We start from the raw sequence: 25,735 nt of genomic DNA on the forward strand, positions 1-25,735 counted from the left end.
TAGCCTAGGTGATCTTTCAAGATTCAGGCTGAGGATGATGTCCAAAGGTTTTGAAATTAAACAATGTATGTAATGTTTTTAGATAATGCCAGAAGAGGAAAGTAACACTGTAGGCTGTGAATGGCTGATACTTAGATGAATAGCACACCTGAACCTGAACCATATCTCTCTGGAATAGAAGCAGTGATGGGGTTGTAAGTGACTTCAATCCAGCACAACAACTAAGTCAATGCCTAGTCTGGGATGCCCAATGGAAGCCCTTATTTATATATTTTTATGTCAAAGTTCTTTAAATCTGGATGATGAACCCTTATATAACGCCCCTCTCCTTGGATCTCCCCGACCTCACTGAGCCAAGAAGTAGGTTTGTTTTGCAAATTAAAAGGTTTATTGAAGAATTGGACTATATATATATATATATATATATATATATATATATATATATCACACTTTTATGAATAAAATAATATCCGAATAGCACACTTATGAATATGTACAGTGAGCAGCAATGGGTAATATTACAAGATCAACAGTCTCTTTAATCAGTTAGGAGTAGGAATAGGAAGGATATGGTAGCAGAGAATACTTTATACGATTCAAGGAAGTGCAATGATGGGAAAATGCAACCCAGAAACAAAACTAGATATGGGTTCAATCAAAAGACATTATGATCACTCTTCCACCAGTTATTACTCACTCCCCCCACTATGCAATATGAAGAGATGGAAATGAGGGCACACAGGTTTCAGGATTATTAATCAACAGTCCAGTTCAATTCCAGTTCCCCCAGCAAGCTTAGAGAAAACAGGTATGATTTTAAACAGGCAAAAATACTTTTGAATGGGATAGAAATGAATGTGCTAAAATGATTTTTATTCACTAACGGATATTCAGGATAGTGAGAGTTAATTTGGATTGGTTCAGGTCAACACTAGCAATGATTCATGAATGATTATCAGATTGAAAACGGATCTCAGCAGTTGCAAACAAGAAACAGCTATTTTGGCATGTGTTGAAATGGAGCTAAATGGCAATTCGCAGCAATTTGTCTGCGTGCGTGAAACGTGATTATGAAAAAACTATAATGAATTGGAATATCGTTTTAGGTTCGTTGGAAAGCTTAGGATCTTGGCTTCAAAATGACAGTACGGTTCAAAAGTTAGAGAAGGTCGATTTTTCAGAAATAAAGTCAAGATTTCAAAATGACAGTTCGCTTTAAAGATTCAGAACCAATATGGACTTAAATGAAGGGGCTATGAAGAAGCAAGACACTCAACGGGCAGCCACCAGAACAGCGGCGCCACCGCTCGGATCTCTGTCCGTCAAAACACTTGTCCCTCTTCAGAAATATCAGCGCAAAGATGATTATTGCTACAATTATCACAGACAATATAATGAGAAGAATTCAGGATGGACAAAAGGTTCTATAATGCAGTTCTGGACAGGTTGAGATGGTTGGAATACGATTACTTTAAACTAAGAGTTTGGCTATGTGCAGTTCTAGACTAGATACTCACTCCTAGGCTTTTGAATGGAGTGGGCCTCGTCAAAGATCTGGTCAAGGGTTTGGCTGGGTTCTCTCGCCACCGGACAGGTCTCAGGCACTCTGGGTTCTGCTCTCAGCACTGCACGGCGATCTATGTGGTCTCTTAGATGGGATCTGACGGGTTCTGGATACAGCTCTGCTTTCTGGGTCTGGATCTTGGTTCTAGCACAGGGTTCTTGGCTAGAATAGCAAAACAGCACAGCCCGGCTGTTGAAGGTGAGAGCCCCTGGGGAGTTTAGGGGTTAGAATCAGGTTGCTAGATTCTGCAGGCCTGCTGAGAAGGGTTCAGCTTTTGGATTAGGCCTCTCTGCTTCAAAGTTCTAGAGTTTGGTTCTAGGGTCTGGTCTCTGGATCTATCTGGAGTCTGGAGTCTTCCTGCAGGGTGCTTCGCCAAGAATAGTTGATTAGTGGAAAAGAGTGTGTGTCCTATCTGTCCTAGCAGTCCTTATTTATGTATTTCCAAAGTGGGTGGGGAGGCTGATTCTCTAAGCCCAACCCTCTAAGGATTTGCTTCGTCAGAGGATTTCCTGTCCCCTGACTGGAGAACGGATCAGCATGTCACCTGGTGTCATGTTTATGGCTTAGTTGAAAACACTCCCCTTTGTGTCTGTACAGCATATCTGATTTTTCATAAAACACATATTACAATATACACACTTGTTAATGCTACCTAAATTGTATGGCAGATTGCCTAAGGTACATTTCTGTCCAACGCGTATCTTCCTAGGAGCTTTGGTTCAGAAATGACCACTTTTTGCACTTTTGGTGGGTTTCCCAATATTATTTCTGCACCCATGTTTAGACATGCATTCATTTCCTCTCTGGGCATATTACTGTAATTTCTTATGTTCATAGCAACAACACAGCAGCTACAAGATGAATAAATTCCGGGGTTTAGTCTCAGAACATCACACAGCGTCTAGCTTAGTCTTAAATCGTGAGGGAATATTTCATTTTAAGAACCTCAAAGTTTCCCATTTTTGTTAGCTTGGTACAATTTGTTATAAGAATTTATATAAAACATACATTTGCTTTCAATTCAATTCACATCTCAGTCTGGTCCGCCTCCTAGAGCTGGGCTGACTCAGAGGGTCACATATCTTGTTTCCTGCCAACACTTTGTAGTCTGTTACACCCCAAATTAGCATTCCCTATTCAGTCCAAGGAATCTATTGTTCCTTCCTCCTGGCTGCAGAGAAAATCTCCTCCCTTTTTGATTAGCATGCCAATGCGACATCCCCCTTCTGGTGGGAATGACAAGGTGTGAAGGGTTCTCAGGGGAAACAAGCCTTTTGGAGTTTTAACTGCATCAGGTTACTTTCTAATCAATTGTAACATAGTTCCTTGTGAAAAGAAATAACATTTATAAACTTAAAATAAGCAACATATCTTTAAATCCAGTCTTTTTCAACATGGCATCACTGTGTGGCACCCTATATGGCATTTTGATGGAATTCTCTTCTTTTGGCATAGTTTGGGTTCAATTGTTCAAATTTTCACAAATGGTTTTAAAACGCTGGCTTTCTGGTAGAGGTGAGCAACGGTACTACACCCCTTTTGACAGCTGTCTTTCCATCAAGTATCTTTAAAATAGGATTTTGTTCTGAGAACATATGATTTTTGCTGACATGGTATTTGTGTGGATTCTTGTAGTAAATGATGTGGAACACCCAACAAAGAGGTTGGATCTTTTAGGTGATTTGTGAGCCATGATTTTAGCAATTTTTGACAATCAAGAAAACGGATTTTCAAACAGCTCGGTGTTTCTTTTTCAATCACCATTGCTATTTCCAAGTGGTTTCAGGCTACTTTGTGGGTAGCCCAATGTTGGTTTTTGGCAGTGATCTCCTGTGCTCACTAAGATAGGCAAAAGTGGATGGTGGCCTATTTTTCAGGTTTTTACTGTGCAATTTCTGGTGATTTCTAGCGAGCAGCATGCTTTCCGGTGGCCATTAAGATGTTTCTGCTGCCAGCAATGCACAGTGATGTTGCAGGGCTTGGATGAGTGGGTTGATACATCCCACAGGGTGGAAACCTGCTTGTTGGCAAACGTGGCCTGAACGTAAGTGTCACTCCGCAAAGGATGCTATTCCATTTCTACTGGACTCCAGCCAGGATGCCAAAGCTGCCTATTCTTTACCCATGGATATGCCGGGTTGCCAGAAGAAGGGTGACTTGGGGCAGACATGGTGGCACTGTGGGATCTAGTGTATTTATGTCGGATGCAGGCGATGAGTCCTAGTAAGATGCATTCACACCCTTGATTTTACATTGCCCCAGAAAATGTTGAAGCTTTTCTCAACATTGGCCTCACACTTTTTAAACTGGCACCACAATCTGTCCTGGTAATTTAAACAAATCTTTTGGCCCAAGAAATGGAGATGCCTCCCTTAACAGCGTGATGCCCGTACTGCCCCAATTAACCACAGTATGAAAGTGACATCCACATTGCCCCAGAACGTTCCATGGCACATCCAATTGGCCTAGGGCACTGACTACACCCCCATTAATTCTCCCATGCTATGTCCTATTGACCCCTACATTTTGTCCCTTGGCAGTCACATCACCCCAGACCTGTTACATTCTATATCACACTGTTTCCTGAACTTCCCCAGGGTACATGTCTTGCCACATAAGTGCCACATGTCATGCCCCTTTGCCACCCTTCTCACCACGTTGTGCTTACCACCTTGTAAACATTCCATGGTAGGTGGCTTTGGTGTCCTTGAGGCAGGTACACTCTAAACTGTGTTTGTGTGTGTGCGTGCCCCCTCATCAAACACAATCCCATACCCCTCACACTCAGTCCTTCTCTTCACAGCAGCCCAGTCCCTCTTCTCGGTGCTGCAGTTCCTGGTTCCCAGCTTCTGGTGTTGCGTTGTGTAGAAGCAGCAGGCAAGGAGAGCGATGTCAATCACCTCTCTGCTAGAGCCCTGCCTCTATAATGGTGTATAGGAGGCCTGGGTGGAGCAGGCTTGCAGACTTGGGCATGACTTACACAGTACACGCCCAGGAATCTGCCACACTTCAGCACCCTGCAGGCTCCTTTAGAGCCTGCTCCCTGTCACTGCTATGTGCTTGCAGGAATGCCTGCGGGCTCCCATGGCGGCTTGGCAAGGATTTCCCTAACACTCATTGGGCAATAGACATTTTCCCAAACAAATCAGAGTAGGCCAGAAACACCGAAGTGTACAAACGGAGAGTGCTTGCTCCTTTTTCACACCCTGAAACCTGGTCCCAGGTTTTTGGGCCATCTTGTCAGAGACTGTCCTTTCCCTTCCCCAGCTGTCAAAAATCCTAAGGTGAACTTCGGTACTTCGCATACTCGTTCGTCACGCGCCACCTCTGTCCTTTTTCAATGTGCCTGTTTTGCGTTGTTTCTTTCCCCTTCTGTCTCTTTAAACTAAAGTGACAGTAATCAATAGTTTTACTTCTAGTAATCTTCATTCCCCCACTCAGAAAAATGCTGTCAGTTACCATAAGCACCTTCAGAAACCCATTGCCTGGGTCATAGGAGGACTGTGGCTACCAAACCAGATCTCTTTGGTGACAGTCGTTGATTGGCTCTTTGCCTTGTATTTAGGAATGTGATATGATACGATAGGTTTTTTATAAGCACTTACTACCAAGTGGTTTCTAAGCGCGGACCCCGGGATTGAACCTGTGTTGCTCCGTGTCCTCTTGCTTCCAAGGTGAGCACGTTGCCCCTGAGCTATCCTCCCGAGATCATGTGCAATAGGCAGTCGGGTTTCCCTGTTTTTGTAGGTAAATTCTGTCAATGCTAGCCCTCTTGCCCGCTTTGTTCAACTTCGTCAACCCTACTTGCCTTTCCATCGATGTGTCCTGCTCGTTTGGGTGGGAGATCTTTTTCAGTTCAATCCGCTGTCCTCGCGAGCTCTTTACCTCCTACATTTTCGCTCATCACGGACTGTATTGGAAAAGATGAATTATTCAGATAATGAGGCACGAGTAATTCCGAATATGTCATGATATATTCCACTAGAGACATTGCTGCGCTGCATCCAGTACAGTTAACCTGATATAATCAATTGATGTGGTTTTATTGAAGATACGTTAATCCAAGAATCGTCAACATTCGTTTCTCCCCAAAATGACTTTTTTGAGGAGTACAAGTCAATAGGTTAAAAAGAATATTCCACACACTCATAATGCATAAGGGAATCCCCTTTTCAGATAAATTATATAGTGCGTGCATAAGGTTCACCTTTAGTTATTCTTTTTTTAGGATGCAGTATATTCTGTTTGAAATTCATTATTCTCCACTAACACAATAGCAATGATGTTCCTGCATTAGATTCTGAACACTGTTCAATCGCCCGCCGGAATAATGAAGGATTAAGCTATTTTCAAACTGGAAAAGTACTACAAAACAAAAACCTTGTCTTGAATTTCAAGTGAACCTTGGAGAAAAACGTAAAAGTCGAAATAAAACTGAAATGTGCCCTGCTGTGCCTTCGGGCAGAGACTGGCTTCTGCCCTGGATAGTGTTCTGCTCTGCCTGGCAGCTGGCGGGCTCATCAGCTATCAGACTGGGCTGTCATACTGGGCTGTCTGTCCCTCTAGGCTCCTCTACAATGAGAACACCACCTCCCCTGTACTCATTATGGAGGAGCTGCCAGCCTGCCACTGATAATGTATGTCATGGAAAAAACAGTGGTTAGCTGGCTGGACGTGTGCAATCACAAACACGCCACTCAGTTAACTTTGAGTGGAATAGCTGGCCTATTAAAGATGGGTGATTAACAATCTTACTGACTTGGTTAGTTCTTTATTCGATCACCTTTGTCACAAGTTTAAGAATGTCCTTCCTGTTCAAAACGAAACGGCTCATTTATTAAAACCAAGATGCACGTGCTTTACTCTTTATGATTTGGACAGGACAGAACCTGATGTTTATTCCAAATATTCCCTGATAATACCATTTCTTAGGAAAGCTGGATGCATGGCTAGTCATTATACGAGGCATGATGGAAGTTGGCAGTTCAAAAATGAAATAATAAATGTAGGCTACACGTGGTAGCAGTGACGTTTCTGAAAATATTAAGTAAAAAGCAAAGCAATCTTGGTGGGGGTAGCACAAACACATTCAGGTGCGCCAAAGACCCCACGGTGTGCAACGTGTCTATCTGTAAGTATGAATACATTTAGAATCAGTGTATTACACATGGTCATGGGTTCTTTATATTATTTTTATGTGAGGTGATAACCGTGGCTCAAAGTTCCACTACATAAAAGTTGAATATTTGTATAGATATAGATCATTGTTATAGTATTATTAGTCCATGTTTGACTGAAAGTTTCCATAGCTCAAGCCGAAGTCAATAATTTCTAGGTCATCCCAATTTTGACAGCTAATAAAATCAACGCCTGGTGAGGTGAGGTGAAGAGAGATGTCCAGGATCATATAGTTCAGCAAAGAGGGGGGAAGCCGAGATCTGATTTGTCCTTGTTATAGAGATTGCTGTTAAGGTTGGATACCACATCTCCTAGGGATTATTTTCTTTCCAGAGCTAAATCAGTACTCTCTTTAATAAAGTAGACAGTAGACTTTCACTGTTAAATATTTATCTAAACATGTTTGGTAAAACAAGTAGGAGTCCCTTTGAAATGTCCACACTTGAATCCTGTCATTCCAGACCGCCTTACTTCTCTGTAATCAACTACTATATGGCCTAAGTTGACACGAATTCGTGTGCATATTGCGGTCCAGATACACAAGGTCACAGGAATCCCTGCTAATGTCTTCCTATCCCCTGGCCCACCCTCTGAATCCACATTTCTTGCTGGTGCTCTCTGTGGGCAAACTGATATTTACACGTCTTGATAAACTCATCATCGTGTCCATTGATAGATATAACGTGTATACTTAAGGCACATATCTTCCATACTTGGTGTTTTTGCTTTCAAGGCAAGTTTGCACAGGCAATAGCATAGGTGTATCCATTGTAATGAGGAATCATGTAATTATGGGTGAAATCCTGTCACTCACTTTATCAATTTGGATGAAATGTAAAACATACATATATATAGATGTCGTTTGGTTATTCCAAATGTGCATCTGTTACCCTGTACATTACAGAAAATGTCATTACATTGTCTGTTATACTGTGGATCCTTGAAAAATGAAGTGCCTGAAGATCATGAAATATGGCTGCGACACTTCTAATGTTGGTGCTCAAAGCTATAAAGCCCTTCACCAATGTAGATTGTAAACATTATTTGTCCATTACCGCCCACCACAGAGGATGACAACTGACAAGGCCTAAATGCCCCCTCTGGGGTGTATTTTGCAACACCTGTTGTGGTGGGCGTGTAAAGCACAAGGAATAGTTTGATATAAATGTTGCTGTAATTAATTCCTGAAAAAGCCTCATTTCACAGTCAAATCAGTAGATACTGAAACCATCCCTGCCAATTGGTGTTGAAAAGGGAATATTTGACTCATGTGACTGACTCCAGTTGTCCTGGTTACAAAAGATCTGTTCGGAATGTCACTTGCCTCTGCGTGATATTTCGGTTTCAGTGACACATTCTTTTCCTTTGCAGATTTTTTAAGGAACTTGAATCGAGGCATCAGAAGAACATCCTAATAGAGGACATCAGCGACATCGTGGAGAAGCACGCCAAGTCAACGTTTGATCCTTACGTGAAGTATTGCACTAATGAAGTCTACCAGCAGAGAACACTGCAAAAACTACTGTGAGTCGAGTGCTTCGCGGACAGGCCTTTTATGTGGTTTCTTGTATGTATTTAACCAAGTGCCACCTTGCTGTGTGCTAGCAGATATTAGGATTGGGTATTAGTTTATTGCATTCACTTTCAGATGATGTTCTCATTACTTTTCTTGAAATTGCAGAACATTCGTGTGTCAATCTTGTATAGTGCCTGGTGTATTTATTTTCCCGTTTGGGAAATGAATCCCTGCATATCCAACTTCCACGTTCAATAATTGATGGTGGGCAGGCCTATGTAAACATATTCCAATGCAAAATGCACTGGGATTAATGTTTTCTAAACGTATTACAGAAATTCAGATCGTCTATGGTTCATAACTTAGCAGTTTGACAATTATTTATGGTACAGACAATGCACTCATAGTGTTCCAATTCTCCTCAAATGTAACTTTAAATGTGCATACAGCTTTTGCAGAAAATATGGAGAAGAGTACAACTCCCCAACCAATGGACCCTATTGAGATATGCTTCATGAGGATCTCAAGTTAGGGTTTAGGCAGTTTAGAAGTACTGAGAAAGATCTTCCATTCATGAGAGGAGAAATCAAAACATCCTTAGACTCAAATGCACCTAGGATACTCATTGTATTCAATCAGCCTGCAATATAGAACAGTGTAGATCATGGCCAGCTCCCTGTGGGGATCAAGGGATTAACCCTAACATTGTTATCCTTATTCCTCAGGAATCGTTCAGCTGAAGTCAGTCGTCGGCGCTCTCACTTTTGCATTCAAAATGGGGGTGCCACAAGCTTCCACTCCCTCCCCTGATTTTTTTGCAATGCTTAAATCAAGTCACTGGCCTCACAAATTCATCGTTTCTTACCAAAATATCTGGTCTGTTCCGATGATTTGACTCGTGGCATTTAATGTACATGCTAATCAGGTAACATACTTTACCATTACCATCTGCTTTTAAGGTAGTGCACGATTGGATGAATAACAACAATCCCTTCCTCAGTACCAATAACAATGAAAGAATTCTCCTTAGTACACAGATTCCAACACATTACCCAGATCATTTAAATAGCCCGACACAATGCATCACGCTAAAATCCAAGGAGTTCTTATTGACCCAGAAATGTCCTTCACATCTACATCCCTTTTGCTGTGATGCCACCAAAGCTCTCAAAATAATTGCCTTAAAGTGGAACTAAAAAATTCATGGCAAATTCAGAAAAACCTTCCCAGACAATTAAGGTAAAGCAAGACGCGGCACCACCACCTCCAGTTGTAAGAAAATAAAGATTATGAGCCATAATAAAGCAGATGGTCGAGTCTATGCCTAATGAACTGAAGTCTGGTATATCTTGACCGACACCCTTTGGGAGGACCTTTTAGCCTAAGTTGGCGTAATGCCCTTATATAAACCTTTCTGTCATTGGAATCCAGGAAAGTACAATGCCCTAAGCTAAGCCTTGAGGAGCGAAGGGCTGACAAGGAGAGCTGTTGGGCTGTGGCGAGTGCCTATTCTGTGCTGCTGTTCGGCATTTGCTACGGAAAAACATCGGAGGACCATCGGACCAGACGGGAGGTGCGTGTGCCTACCCCTTTAACCCCATAGCTGCCTGGTCAGGTGGTCAGCTGGGTCAGGGGTTAAGAAGCCGCCTCCGCCGCCCTTGCGGCGCTAAGCCCTGAGGAGCGAAGGGCTGACAAGGAGAGATGTTGGGCTGTTTGGCGAGTGGCGGGTAACGGAGTGCCCCCGACGACGGTTTCCATCATGAGTGTGGCAGAGAAAACGCAACAAACGCAAGTAAAAGGTACGCCCTGCCACTTAATGTTAAAAACACGGGCACAAAAGAGACGCGAGGTTCACGCAGACAGCACTAAAACTCTCGAGTCACAGCATACCCACGCAAGAAAGGAAAGTAATTATCACTCGTGTACCTCTACATGTGAGGTCACAAGTGAACTGACTGCTCCCCTTTTCATCCCAAACACACACAATTCTTCGACCACACTGTCACCATTGCAACAGTCAGATTTGGCTAATATGGCCAATGATGTGTTTGTCAGAGTGCCTACGGCTTTAAACGATAATCTCGCTGTCTTGCTTGACTCCCCGACACAAAGCAAGGATAGATGCACACAAAATAAGATCACACAATTTGAGTTTGATCCTGATGAAGTTACGCTTAGTCTTTCTAATAATATTTATAAGACAGCATACGGGCACGTGGCATCGAGTATGTGCAGAACTTTAAATCCATCACAAAATCCAATAAAGTCCCCATCCGAAACTTCACAATCACCGGTAATTTTACCTCTGGAGTGTGTCGGTGCTGAGGTGGTGGCGGTGAGTGTGGACTGCCCTGTGGAGCCCGGAGGGTTGGCGTGGGAGGCCGTGGAAGTCGCGGAGCCCGGAGAGACCCTGTGCGTCGGGGATGTGCCGGCTGACGCTGATGACGGATCTTTGTCGACGCCGTGTGAGCCACCTAGGTGCGTAGTTGGGGGCGTCAACCGAGACGGTTTGAGGACTGAGACCAGAGCTGCCGAGTGCAGCAAAATCGATAGAGACTCCTGCGTCGAGCTTCCGTTGGAGACGAGTTCTCCTGGAGTCAACTGTCGATTGGTCCCACGGCCCCCGGCTGCCCCGATGACATCCGTTGATTCACCACTAGACTTGCTAAGAACCTCTAAGCCCAATGATCATACCAATACTGGTGAAGAGTGGTGTGCAGACATGGTCGCCGGCTTAAATAAAGAGATGGTATCTGATTTGTTAACATCTCCAAAACTAACAGCAAAACCTAATATGCGACGCGATTCATTGGAAATCGCAAACAATGTTTTGAAAACTCTATTTAGCCTGACTAAGAGCAACAAAAATTCTCCGAGTGCGGCCACACCTCCTATTGATGAAGGAAGCTCAAAAGCTCTTTTGAAAAGGTCTAATAACGTGTTACTTGATCCATGTGAGATGACCCTGGTGGATGTTCCCTTCAAACGTGCAAAAATGTCGAAAAATTAAACATTGTCTGCATATGCTCACGACACTTCAGGCTTACCATTATCATCGCAGAAAAGACTGCATACTGGCAAACATTGTGCCTATCGCAGAAATCAAAGTATAAGTAACGCTAATGGATCTGTGGTTTCTAATACTGATGACTCTGATGGAGACGAGACAACAAACTCGTCGTTTATGGAACGACCATTCCCTAAAATTAGGAGAAAAAGATGTAGTTTCGACCTTTTACCCAAGTGTACAAAAAGATTGACACAGGGTCCCGAAACAAGTAATGCTATGCCCTCTTCAGATTTACAATCATTGATTTTGTCCTCACTAGCTATCTCCTTGGCGCCATTTACAAAGTTGTATGAACATTTATATGATGCCACAAGAGATTTAACTACAGTAGTGGCTTTGCTAAATTCGAAAGTTGTAGAATTGGAGCAAATTTGTGCCAACACTAACCGCTCAATGCATGAGGGATTTGGAAAGTGCAACGAATGGCATAAGCTGTTACAAGAGCAAAAAAAGAATGATACAATTGACAAAAAATTGTTTGCGGAGGTCGCTAAAGAAGCTCTTGCCTTGTTCAAAAAAGACACACGTGGCCATCAAAACGGAGAGTTGAGTGAGAAATCTGTGGCCAGTGTACATCATGCCCTAACCTGTAACACGAAAGCAATAGAGACTCCGAATCCTATAAACAAAGTACCCAATCCTGAAATACATTCTGAACAAACCCTACTAAAAGTTAACATCAAGGATCCCAACAAATGTGTACCTAACGTCGTTCTACAGACTGCAAACATGGTGATTCAGGATAATCGTGTAAAGTCTGATGGTGTAAAACTTAATCTTCAAGAGTCGTCTACCCGGCAGTCAGATCTGATTTCAATTATAGATAAACCAGAGAATAGTGCAGCAAGAGGCTCTATAAGGTTGTCGAGTGCAGGAAATTTGGGCCCGGTTATACTGCCGATTGAGGAAATTGTTGATGTGTCTTTTCACACTGCGTTTGTGCAAGCACGCAGCTCAGCAAATCCGGCACTTGAAATTACTCGAGACGAATCTAAGTCTAATAGTAATATTGAACGGAATAAAGTTGGCTTAGGTGAGGAAATAGCGATCTCAAATCCAGCGCCAAAGTTATTTCCATTATTTGAAAAACAAGTTGCGAAACCACTTAGTATGGAACCTGTAAAAAAGCAGATAATTCAGCAGTGCAAAAAAACAAAAAATCAACCAGCAAAAAAGAAAAAAAAAATGCACGGGGCAAGAAAATTTTTAAGGAATATTAAAGTGGTACACGTACTTGCCAATGGAAAGATTGAGTCTGTTTCGACTGAATCAAAAAAATCCCTCATTCTACCCACGAACGAAAGCGCAACGAAAGAAGGCTCAAGCGATGAAATCATAGAGGTGTCTGAAATATCATCAGAATTGCTAAATATGTCAACTTATAATGAGCCAGAATATGAAGATCTTGAAGACCCAACTGTTCTTGTCGATAAAGTCCAAAGCAACAACAAAGAGAGTCCTAAAGCCTGCTTCCTGGAGAAAGACTGCATGGACGGCAGATTTGTCGTTTTACAAAAAGTAAAACGGAAGGTACAGCCTACTGCAGCAAGTCAGGTTGCAATAGTTCAGTGTCCTGACAGTGCCCTTTTTACCGACGAAACGGCAATACAATCAGCGCATATGGCTGAGAAGGTAAAAAGTCCAATGTTTTTGACTCTACAAGAAAATGTAACAAGCTACACGGAACCTGCCTAAAGTACATGCCGGACGTCATGATAAAGCCAGTGCAGCTGTTTGAAAGGTTGGCTAGTAACCACGAAGTGAAAACAGCATTAACGCCAATAAACGGAAATTTAAACAACCAGACCCTCCGGACCACGCAGGAAAAAAGGGATAAGAAGTTTGGATCCTGTATTACTAATCCTGAAAGGAAGGGGCCCGAAGCCCAGACTGAGATTGAACTATACGGAAAACAATCATGTAGACATGTTACATTGCAAGAAATGCAGCTTGTAACGCAAAACGACAGGCACAGGCTCGATCGGGCTAAACACACCACTAACGAATGTGACACGGGTGTAAGGAACAAAGCCCTTACGGCCAATGGTCTAGCGCCTCAGGTCAGATTGATGGTTGAGAGATTAAACTCATCTGAGAGGTTGATTTTAAACAGGCGTAACATTATTAAGCTACTTCATCATGTACCGAGTTTACGTGCAGTTACCACTGAGGATCTAAAGATTGTGGAATTTCCTGATGAGCAAAAGAACGATAAAGTGATTTTACACATCACTTCGTCCTTAATAGCTACCTCCATTTTGGAGGCAAATGTATCACTTTTTTCATTGGGTTTTGATGTCTTTAAATTAGACGATGGGAATTCTGGAGCCTATCGTGAGCCCAAGATGGCGACAGAGCCTCAAGTACCTCTATCCTATTAAATCCGGCAGTATTATCAACTGAATTAGCCAATACACGACTGATTGGGCCAACTACGACAAGACATAACATGCCTGGCGAACACAGTGATCAAAACAAGGCCTCAAATTATGAAAAAAAAGGGGTCTTGATGGACGAAGATAAAAATTCTGGAGAAAACATGGCTCAAAACAAGACCATAAAACACGGAAAAAAAACGGTCTTGTCGGACGAAGATAAAAAATCCGTACCTGAAAGTGAAAGCGAGAAACTCACTATAACAATACAAGGTAAAATGCGACAAGGCGTCGCAGAGCCCAATTCACCTACAAATACCTGCATTCAGGGTGAAATATTTGAATGGCAATGGTTGGCCGGCACGCTAAATAATATCTGTGAACGATAACGCCAGGATGCTGACGCCGTGAAGCAGTGTGTACTAGGCTCTTGGAATTCACGGGGCTTCACACATTTGATGAATACGGAGTGGTTGGGAGGTTTGGACATAGTATGCTTGCAAGAGACATGGTTAAACAGCAGCCCTGTCGCATCAGATTTTGAGATAGCTATAAATCCAGCTATAAAAGCAGTGAAAGGCCGCCCTATGGCTGGTCTTATAACTTTAGTAAGACGATCATCCGGATATAGCATTGAAAAATCGATTAATCACTCGCCTTTCATCCAAGAGTCCACGATTGTCAAATTGGCCAAACATTCGAGCAATAAAGAACAAATAACTATCTTGAACTTATATTGGAATCATGTGAGGGCTGGAACCAATGTGTTTATTGACGAGGTCACATGTCTCATCGATCGCCTACTGGTTTAGCAAGAAGGAGCCAATATAGTCCTTTGTGGCGATCTGAATATAGACTGTTTTCAATCTAAATCTCGTCAGACAAAGAATTTGGCAACTAAATGGATGAAAGAATTGGGCGTAAAAAATTTGCAGGTGCTTAATGGCTGCACGCTAGGCGACATACCGCCGGCTTTGACGTGGAACCATGGAAATCAGGGTTCTACCATTGACTATATATTTGTCACTGCCGATTTCCATCAATTGGTAACTTCATTAAAAGTGCAACGAAATTCAAACAGCGACCATGGAATATTAAAGATGGAATTCATAAGTACAAATGTAAGTGCTAAACCAAAATGGCAGGTGAAAGTCGATGTGGGAGCAAGTAGAGTCTGCCTGTGTTTAGCTGAAAAAGACGTTGAACTCATAACAAACAAATTCAATAGCGTTACTGCGACATTAGAATATGCTCAGCTACTGGCAAATTTTAGAACCAAGAATGGTGGCTCTAAACATACTATGTTGAACCGAACCCATTGCTTTGATTTGGCCGTATTACAACAGAAACGGTGTATGAGAAGGATAATACGGCAGGCACGCTCTGACGCCCCAGAGACACGTTGCATGAAGATAAGAAAGACGAAGCAACACTACAAAAACTGGCTTAAATCTTACAAAGTGATTATGACCCAAGGCGACTCAGAATGTATGTTAAGAAATCTACATAACAAGAAATCCCGTGATTTTTGGAAGCTCATTAACAACACAGAGGCATCCCAGTCAGCTTTACAAGCTTCCATGGTATCTGAAACAACATGGATTTCACACTTCAAAGAACTATATAAAGACTCTGGAGGTGACGCTAACCTGGACGATCACTGTGCTGCAGGTTGGTCATTAACTTTCCCGAGAGAGGAGATCATGAGTATAATCAAGAAAGCCAAAAATTCCAGGGCTCCTGATCCTGACGGTTTGACTAACTTCACGATCAAGCAACATCCAGAGCTATGGGCAGACTTCTGTGTGGACCTCTTTGCGAGAGTGAATCTCCAAAGAAAGACACCGCAATCCTGGAAATCAGCGGTGATTGTCCCCATATTTAAAAAAGGGGACAGAACATGCCCTAAAAATTACCGACCGATCGCCTTGCTTGACGTCTTAGGGAAGGTGTACGCGACCATGTTGCAGCATAAGTTAGTCAAATGGGCAACTCATTCGAAACACGTAGATGTTAGACAAATAATAATAATAATAATAATAATAATTAGGCTTTTATATAGCGCTACAAACCCTCAGGTATCTGAGCGCTGCTTATTATCACCCACGGTGTGTGGTGCTCATTTATCGACCTCGGAAGGATGAAAGGCTGAGTTTGGCCCCGCCGGGATTCGAACCTGCGTTAACAGGCTCTGCACGGGTGTCAAAGCGGGCGCTCTACTCGCTGTGCCACTTGACCGGCTTTGTCAAGCAAGTTGGATGCTCGTTGAATCTTTTGTTGTTAAATATACTTAAAATGGAAGCAATTAGAACCCAAACAATGGTTTATCTTGCTTTCATTGATTTTTCTCATGCATTTGATACAATAGATCGAGCACTGCTATGGAAGAAAATGAGAGAATGGGGCTGCCCGAAAGACCTAGTTGCCGCAATAAAAGATTTACACACTGGAACCTCTATAAGGGTTCGTCTGGATCAAACTGGTACGCTGTCTCAACCAATCAACACCTTTAAGGGAGTCAAGCAAGGCTGCCCGCTGGCGGCGGCATTATTTGGGTTGTTCATTTCTGATATTGGCTACTCCTTTGAAGGCTTAAACATCTTTCCGCCGAAGATCCATAAATCCCGGTTGAGCTGGATGTTGTATGCGGACGATCTTATATTGTTGGATTTAACACTGATTGGTTTACAGAGGAAAATTAATGCAATCCAGAAATATGTGATCGAAAACCACCTGTCTATCAACACAAAGAAGTGTGAAATACTGGTTTTGAAAGACTTAAAAAGTGGCAAAAATAGGCTTGCAAAAAATCTAACATGGTCATTAAACCAAGAAAAGCTAACTATCTCGCCTAATGTGAAATACCTTGGAATGATGCTTAGTTCCAGCCTCAGTGACGAACCATGGAAAATTGAGATTAAACGTAAATGCAAACAATTGGCGTGTCAAGCGCAGGTGATAAATAATAAATATGGGAAATTCTCTCTGAAAGCAGTCTTACGTTTTTATGAGCAAAAGGTGATACCTATACTTACATATGGGGCAGAAAATGCGTTGGGTTGTACTTGGGAGATATGGTCTACTCTTGAGAACATATTTTGGACCAAAGTCCTTAAGTTGCCAAAAGGAACGGCTACGTCCTCGATAAGATACGAACTATCATTGATCTCAATTCATGCGAGAGTTTGTTGGAATCTGTTATCACTTTATCGGAAAACGAGAACTAGTGAACAGATTCCGCAGTTTGGCGTACTCCATGGTGCGACCTCCCCCGGATCTGGGATCCTGGCATTATGGATGAAACGCTGTGAAGCTCTTATGTCTGAATATGACATTAAGATAGATACTCTCCAAGGAAACCCGAATGCAGCAAAAATAAAAATATGGCGAGAGGATTGGGAACTAACATGTTCAAAAAGAACGTCCTCTAAAATAATGTGTGAGGTTCCTACTGAAGCCCGGGCATATAACAACCCATAAAAATACGTTGAACTGTTTCCAGACCCGCACGCCCGAAGACTGTTCATGTGGTTCAGGCTAAATGGGTTTAAAACAAAAGAGCGGCTACGGGCCTGGTCAACATATGCAAACTTAGATCCAACCTGTCGCTGTTGTCTTCAAGCACCTGAAACTTTGAAACATTTGATGCTCTTCTGGTTTGGGCTAAGAACGGAAAGAACTCGTCTCTTGGGCCCTTGGAGCGACTCCCATCCGTCAATGGACGCTGAAGATTGGTGGCAACAAATGTTTAATGGAAGGGATATGACACTAGTCTTGCCTGTAACACATCTTTTAGCAATAATTGAAGATCGATTGCTGACCCCTAATGTAGCCAAAAATACTTGCTGAGGATGTGTTACATCTCTCCTGGGACAGTGGGAAATTATACTTCTGTAGAACAATGAGGGAAAGGGAAATGGATGAATGTTGTTTGTCTGTTTTGTAACATTTATGTATTTTAAAGGTTTAATTACAAACCAATAAAATTAAAAAAAAAAAAAGAAAGTACAATGTTTGCACTGTGGATGCTTGCTGCACTTTCCTTCTATTTATCCCCTACCCCTTAGTGTCCTTGTGTGTGCTTTACAGTAACTTCCTGCAACAAGCCCCCTTTCAAGACAACAATCGCTAAATAGAAAGATCTCATGTTCAAATGTCTATGGGTTGTAGGGACACGGGGAGAGATGAAAGAGGAGCAACATTACAGTGAAACCTTTGGTGCGGTACACTGGATATCTAATTGGGAGTTGAAATCTGAGATTCTATTTAGGCAGATCTTAACTTCTTGCTCAATCAATGTATTCAACGTTGCTGACTGTGGCTGTTCTGCTATTAATCTATTTGTTTAAAGTATCTTTCACAGGTATTGCTTCCCCAGATCTTCTTTCTGAATATATTAACTTTTTTTTATGCATTGCTTATAGTGGAACTCCTTTTCAAGAAATGATTTTGGATTTCATTTTGCTTTTTCTCCACTCTGTTTAGATACTGGAACTGTTTGTTAACGTTTTAAACTTTTTTTAATGCATGCCGAGTGGAGGCCCCTGTACCCTTCAGGTTCACTTTGTGGTTTGAAATTCATTTTATGATCTGGTCTGGGGAGATTTATCTGAGGGAACCATTTTTGTAGCAAGATGTTTTTCAAACAAATATTTTCCCTACTAGTAAGTTATTATCTCATCCATGGTACCGAGAGTCACATGTTTATAACAACTTTAGTGCGTCTCTTCAAAAGTGATCTACTTGTGATTCGTAAGAACTAAAGGGTTTACTGTATTCTCTGCAGGCCCATTGACCAGGCCAGTGTGGGCGTGAGTCAGGTGTGCATTTCAGCTGTTAAGTCTGAGGAAGCGTGCAGTGAAAGGATGGCATCACATACCATGGGACAGTACCTGTATCCCCCAGAGAAACGAACATCTAGTGTTGGAAACTGTGTTTCAGATTATTGCTAAATTGCATTTCAAAGTGCAACTTTGACTTCTTGTCATTTAAAGGAGTGTCCTCTGTTGCCAGATGGAGTGACGTTGTTCTACTCCTACTCCTGACACAATGCCCATGCCCATGCCATGCCCATGCCCGTATCCCAGTGTTAGCGACCAATATAGCCTGTTCCACTAGTGCTCGAAAGTCCTTGTACCAATGTAAGGTAATTGAAGGTGTTCTGATATAATTTTGTAGCAAGATGCGTCATTCCTCAAGGGTCGTTTCTGAGTATCATTGAAGTGGCTAAGTTGCAGACAGTGAGCCTGCTTGAAAAAGGCTGATCATTAGGTCTCAATGGAAAATGACAAGTAAGAACTTTCAGAGGTTTTCAGATTTCATAAGAATCCAGCAGTGTCTTCAAAAAGAAGCAATTGCCACCAAATAAATGATTATGTAACGCCTCAGTGATGCTGTTCTCTGCCAAGAATAGCCTATAATTGTGCATTCCCATTTGGTACATGACTGCCAGGACATTCAAGTATAAGCAAAATAGCCCCTTTGTATCGGAATGCACTTTTGGGGTTTTGCTTGCTGTTCCTACTGTGCCATACAAATGCATAGAGCGGAAATAGTTAAACATGTTTAACTGTAACAATGTAGAAGCTGTCTGCCACGACTAAGAAGACAACTTTCAAAGACCTATCTGGTGTGACTAGCGTCCCACCCTGACCCCAACAAAGCCCACCCCCTTGCTTAGGTACACAGTTTGCCACTAACACTGGGTCTGGATACAGATGTATGTGGTCTAGTGGTTACGCTGTCTGCTGTAAAGTGAGGACACCGGAGTTCTGATCATGTTTCTACTCATGACTTAATTGCCTAGTGCTGGGGAGATCTCATTATTTACCTGTGTGTATGCCCCCTACTTAAATAGACTGGGGCACCTGGAAGTGTAATAATGATATCGCATGTACAGGTGCTCTCTGGATTGTGCAATGAAGCATGTGATGAGGAGCCTTTGTTCAGGGTTATAGGTGGTTGCCTTATCACTTCATCCCTTTGTTGAAATTGGTGGCTGCTGGTTGGATCATTGTTTACGGAAACCTACATGCGGGCAAAAGCAACTGTGTTATTTCTTGGCGAGGGGATGATCCACGTTGTGTCTAACTGCAAATCAAAAGGTTGGTCCTTTAGTAGGTCTTCAGACACCATCATTTCTGAATGTGTGATGGTTTTCTCCTCTGTGCTTTGTCAATTAAAGTGAGCTGACCCTTGAGCTACTGGAAGTATGTGAGTATATGTATGTGGGTATATAATGAAGGGCCAGCTTCCTCAGGTCTATTGCCTGGATATGTTCTGCATATGGTGCACATGAGATCATTATCGCGTTCACTGTGGATCTATTAGCTTGTCATGTATGCAGCCTCATATGTCAGGTGGTTGGAGAGCAGTGCCTGGAAGCTCAAAGGCCATAGGACAGGAGGAGATCTCTCGACCAGAAAAGAGATCGGATGAGCAAGTCCTTTTAAGTCTTTATCTGGTGACTCAAATCCTTTTGCCTTACAGGTACAGAAAAAAGATTAATGTAAAGTGTGGGTTCCACAGCTGCAGAATTTCAAGTTGTGGGATTCCACTGTGACAAAATAGGATTTTAATCTGGCGAAGACGCACCCTTTCAGCATTTTCAACTCATAAATGAAAGTGCCTGGCAATCTTATCTATTTTTTTGCGCTATTGTCCTCTATGTAATACTCAGATCTGCAAACGTCTCTTCATCAGAGAACCAAAGGTGGAAAAGCATAACACTAATATGGCTGCTCCATGTCAAGCTTTGTCCCTGTGATGTGCCAACTACTACTCAGTGATTTCACTTTGATGGTTTTCCATGGCAAAACCCCCAACTCATCGGAGCACATTTCATGGCGCCCTCCTTGGACAAATGCTATTGGACAATCATACGCTCCTATAGGAAATGTTGAATATAATTTACATATACATCAAGCATATAATGTGTAAACGGATTTCAACATCCTATTTAATGTTTAAAAACATGTTTTTATAATGAGAAATGTTATTGAGAAGCAGTTCACATATGTTCTTTCAGGGTGAATAGTAACATTGTCCCCTTTTACTAAAGCATTATTTTACTGTTTTTTTTATAACGCACTTAATACCCGAGTTGGGTTTCTAAGCGCAGATCCGGATCTTGAGCCTCTGTTGCTCTGTGTGGTCTTGCTTCCGAGACCAGCACGTTACCCATGTGCTATTCTCCGTTCACGACAATATTTTTTTTAAAGTAAAATACATGAGTTGCTGTGCCTTCTAAATATCGCTGCTTGAGCTAAAGATACGCCTCTGGTTTGTAATCTATGAATGGTTTGATGCAATTCAACACATGTGCAGAGTTAAGCACACAGACTCTGGTGACTGCTTAAAACAAAAACATATGTATGTTTTCAAATTACATATACGTGCACGTCAGTTGCATTGGCAAGTAGCATCTACATGTGTTTCAAATATATACTTTTTTTTACAAATGAAGACTCGTATCTACTATCGTTCAAAGCATCTGTCAGAAAACTACATCCAAGAACGTACAAAGAAAATGGGTAGTTTAAGGCATACTGGCTACATTTTATTTGTTTATAGCAACGCATCGAAAAAGATGCGTCGACAGGCAATCTTTAACAAGTAAAAGTGCCTTTGCATCAAAACCAGTCCATCGAAAATATAATTGGACTGGTTTCAATGGAAATGCACTTTTACATGTAAAAGATAGCATTTTTTGTAACGTTAAAACGTTGCATGGAGCTGTCCAGTGCTGAAATTATGGCACTGGCCAGCTCCGTGTAACGTTTTAATGTTTTCTTTTATATGGGGGGGGGGTGCCCCCCCCCCACGCTCACCCCCCTAACCCTTACCCCAATCCCAATCTAACCCTAACCTTAATGTAAACCTTAATCTAACCCTAGCCCCAACCCTAACCCAAACCCTAACCCTAATATAACTTGTAATCTAACCCTAGCCCCACCCCTAACCCAAACCCTAACCCTAATCCTAATGTAAACCTTAATATAACCCTATCTCCAACCCTAACCCCTAACCCTAATGTAACCCTTAATCTAACCCTAGCCCCAACCCTAACCTCAAACCCTAACCCTAACCTAACCCTAGCCTCAACACCTAACCCCTAACCCAAACCCTAATCTAACCCACAGTTTTATATTACTAATTTTGATGGATCCATCGAATTATATTCAACAAAATGGACATTCTATGGGATGGCATTTCGTTGCTCATAATTCGATGGTATGGTGTTAGATGCATTAGTATTCGATTGATTGACCAGATACCCATTTTATCAGATCATGGCCTCATATTATTGATCAGTAGATGTAGGTTGGGATGTATACAGGCCAGGGCCTGCCATGCTAAATGATTGACATGGAAACCAGTGATGTGCTTCTCGGGAATCCCTGCCCATGCCGGGGCGGGGTCTCTTTTAATTCACAAGGTGATGCAGGTCGTCACCTGACAGCGGTGACGCCCTACGTCACAACATACCATAAAACCCCCTTAACAAAATCAACCATTGTATCACAACAGTGACATAAACATGAGCCTCACTGGACCAGCCTGCAGCTTCTCCCTAATCCACCAGTAAGTTCAAAAGCCTCCCTGGGGTCCTCCGCTCGGACCTCTGGCGGTATCGGGAAACATGCTGCCGCGTGTCGCTCCTCATCACCGGTTCTGGACCGGTGGCTCTCTGATGATTATCATCATCCGTGTTCTCCGGTGCGGTCTAATCCAGTACCAGGACGTTGTTAAGTTCTTCTTGTCCTGGTCCACCGTCCTCCGGTCCAACTCGAAGATGCATGAGCCAGGAGCTTTTTCTGCTGATGGACTCCCATCCCCTAACCACCATGATCATGGGCCCCTTTGTGCTCCTGTGGCACTTTATGCCAATAGTCCTAGAGCCTTCTCGCTGCAAACCCCAAGAGGCTAAATTCTCTGTTTAAATCTGCTTACTATCTTCTTTACGGCAGAAGGGCCCTTGCCACGGTCCAACATAGACCACTGGCTGACCTGCTAACACTGAGGCTCCACAGAGCTGTGCTACCTGGTTGTAGCTAATATTTTCGAATGGTAATGGCGGCTGCAGCAGAGACTTTCAAGGATCAAGTACCCTGATGCATGCTGAATTGATTCACTTCAGAAATTCTTGAAGTTAACAGGTTGATTAGAAATCAAATAAATAATATGCGAATAACTTTTTTTAAAAAATAAATACCCCGCAAGATGTAGTGAACTAAACAAAGTGCAGAATAATGGCAGTGGAAATGCTCACGAATTGCAAGAAAATCATGTTACCCTTGCCCCAAAACCTATATTCATATAGTGACTATTTAACTGAGCAAATTATTTGGGCACCATTCATCCATTCTACTCGTCAGACAAAGTATTGCTGATCTAGATTGATAAACGTCAGGGCCCTCCCTTCCTTCCTTAAGTTTGTAATATGTTATTATTTACTTCATTTGTAAGTTAAGAAATGTAAGGTAAAATGGTGACTGTCTGGTACTTAAAAAAGGTCAGAAATGGGTCTAACACGATGGAATAATACAACTCATCCCTTTCCTCTCATTTCCAAATCTCTCTCTAAGAATGGTGTACATCTAATCTAACAATAATAAAAGGCCAGATGTATGTTTGTCTGATGCCGTTATGCGCAGTAGAGGCTGCCCGATTGCACAGAATGCTCCGCTAGAGGGAGCTTTTGACTTAGGATACAGTGGTCCAATTTGCATAGCTTCAACTGTTGTCAATGCTAGAGGGAACTGTAGGCTTAGGATATATAGTGGTCCTACTGTGTGAAGGAAAACCTGCACTTTGGTCCATGTACACGGGCCTGTGCACTAGTATGTCGTAAATGGCTTCATGGCTGTGATTTGTCTTTGCTGTCTCCCATTAGTGGCACATTTCTTAGACTCCTTGGACTGTTGTAGGTTGAAAATTAGCATCTATAGTTGTTGGCTAATTTTTCTGATCTCAGAATTTTGTTTTTCCAGGTCCACAAACTCATCCTTCAAAGAAGTTCTGTCTGGGATAGAGACTAATGAAGCCTGCAGAAACCTGCCCATGATCTCCTTCCTCATACTGCCAATGCAGAGGGTTACGCGTCTTCCGCTGCTCATGGATGTAAGAACTGTGCATTTTTGGGTTCTTCGCACTGCCACGAATATGCCATTTTCTTCTGCTCTAAATAAATCTGTGAAACTCATAATTAATGTTTATATCTGCATCAGATAGTGTGAGTATTCCAAAATATTGCCAGACGGAGTTGGCAATGCTTGATGGAAGGTCACTGTTGCTGTTACAAATTATTACAAAGTGTCGGATGGGATCGTTTCTGAAAGGAAATGACTGGGCTTGATGTAGGGCAGAGGTTATTGCACAATATCGCCTGACTGGTGGTGATGCGAGGTGGACAGGTCTGGTAGTTTGAGCATGTTTTATACAGTCGATTGTGCCCGATAGGTCGATTAGGTCTGATCATAGATGCCACCACTCTGGAGGCTGAACGATTTTGTCCCTCTTTCTTGAAATATCCAGGGGGTGCTTGGCTTCCTCTCTCTCTGTGATTTGTATTCACTGCATAATCTACAGGCCAGATTTATTTTATGGCTACGAACTGCTTAATTTAATTGTAACATTGTTATTATTAGTATGGCTTTTTTTGAGCGCGGACCTGGCTTCAAAAAGCAATGGCACTCTTTACAGGTTACAGAGGGAAGTACATGCGTAGGGGAGCGGATTGCAAGCGATCAACACAAGTGAGTGGGGAGCTAACCACAGGGGTCGGGGACGCAATTAGGCAGCAAGGGATCTTCAAGCAACCAGGGGAGCAAACGTGACGTGAGGGGGGGGTCAGACCACCCAATATCAACATAGTTGGGGATTGGGGTGTGCATGGCCCTAGGTGTGAGGGAGGAGTCATTCCTTGAATTGGAGGGTCTTGAGCTCCTTCCTGAAATGCAGAAGCAAGAGAGCGAGTTTGGCATTGAAGGGGAGGAGGTTCCAGAGTCGGGTGGTGTAGACCGAGAAGTCCCGTCTTCTGGTTCTTTCCTTCCGGCAATGCGGGAGTTCATGTCTGCACATATTCTTGCTTCTGGTGGAGCCTTTGGTGGATAGTAGGCCTCCAGAGATGCTGAGTTTCCCAGCACGATAGCTTGCCAACTTGAGGGTGATGGTCTTGTAGGTGATACATGCTCGCCTCAGTGGCCTGTGCAGTTTGATGAGGGCTGGGGTGATCTAGCTGAATTTGCAGAGCCCTTTGATGAGTTGTGCTACAGCATGTAGGATATATCTTGGGGCATGGTCACCAGAAAGCCTTCCAGGAGGGCATTGCCACCATCCAGGTTGGAGAGGACTAAGGCTTTGATAAGCAGATCTGAAGTTGTTTGCTGGGTGGAAGGGCTTAATTATATGCAAGAATGAAAGTTGATACCAAGCTGTATGAGCCTTAATATGTGCTCCTGAAAGTAGAGGTGTCTGTTGATGTAGAACCCAAGTACTTGGCAAAGGTGGTCAACTGAGGTCTGGAGACCTCGAGGTTCATGGCATGGAGCCAGGTCTGGATATAAGGGTGTTCAGTGTTGTTGGTCAGGAGTAGTAATTCGGCCTTGGAGAGGGGACGGCTTAGCTCCATGTGAGCACTGGACATCTAGGACTGGATTCATGTGAAGCTGGCCTTGAGCCTTTGTATTTCTTTGATGGAGAATATCTTGAGGTAGAGCTGTTTTTCATCTGCATATTAGTGGATATTGTGTGCATCCAGCATGGTTCAGAGCGGTTCTATGTAAAGGTTGAAGATCAAGGGGGAGAGGATGGATCCTTGTGGGACTCGACAGATGAGGAGTAGAGTTGGTGATCTGGATGAGTCCATTAGGGCGAATTTGTGGTGGGAAGCAAAGTAGGATTTGAAGTAGCTGAGGACGGTGTCCCCATCTGGTAATGTCGATTGGTGGGGAGTGTCTGATGTCGAAAATGGCTCAGAGGTCGAGCAGGAGGCAAGGACGGCCACCATCGTTAATTTTAAGGGCATCATT

At 42.7% G+C, this 25,735-nt stretch overlaps 1 protein-coding gene across 2 annotated transcripts in view; it reads left to right on the forward strand.

Moving 5' to 3' along the window:
- ARHGEF26 (Rho guanine nucleotide exchange factor 26) overlaps window positions 1–25,735 on the forward strand; it is a 736,698-nt gene that overhangs the window by 325,052 nt on the left and 385,911 nt on the right. For both annotated transcript variants that reach the window (XM_069618407.1, XM_069618408.1), the window contains exons 7-8: window positions 8,114–8,266; window positions 23,696–23,825. In XM_069618407.1, coding sequence (XP_069474508.1) covers window positions 8,114–8,266; window positions 23,696–23,825 — 283 coding nt within the window. The remainder of the gene's footprint in view (window positions 1–8,113; window positions 8,267–23,695; window positions 23,826–25,735) is intronic.

This window comes from Ambystoma mexicanum, chromosome 10 (genome assembly GCF_040938575.1).
Source record: "Ambystoma mexicanum isolate Mex_15411 chromosome 10, UKY_AmexF1_1, whole genome shotgun sequence".
Classification (NCBI taxonomy): Eukaryota; Metazoa; Chordata; class Amphibia; order Caudata; family Ambystomatidae; genus Ambystoma; species Ambystoma mexicanum.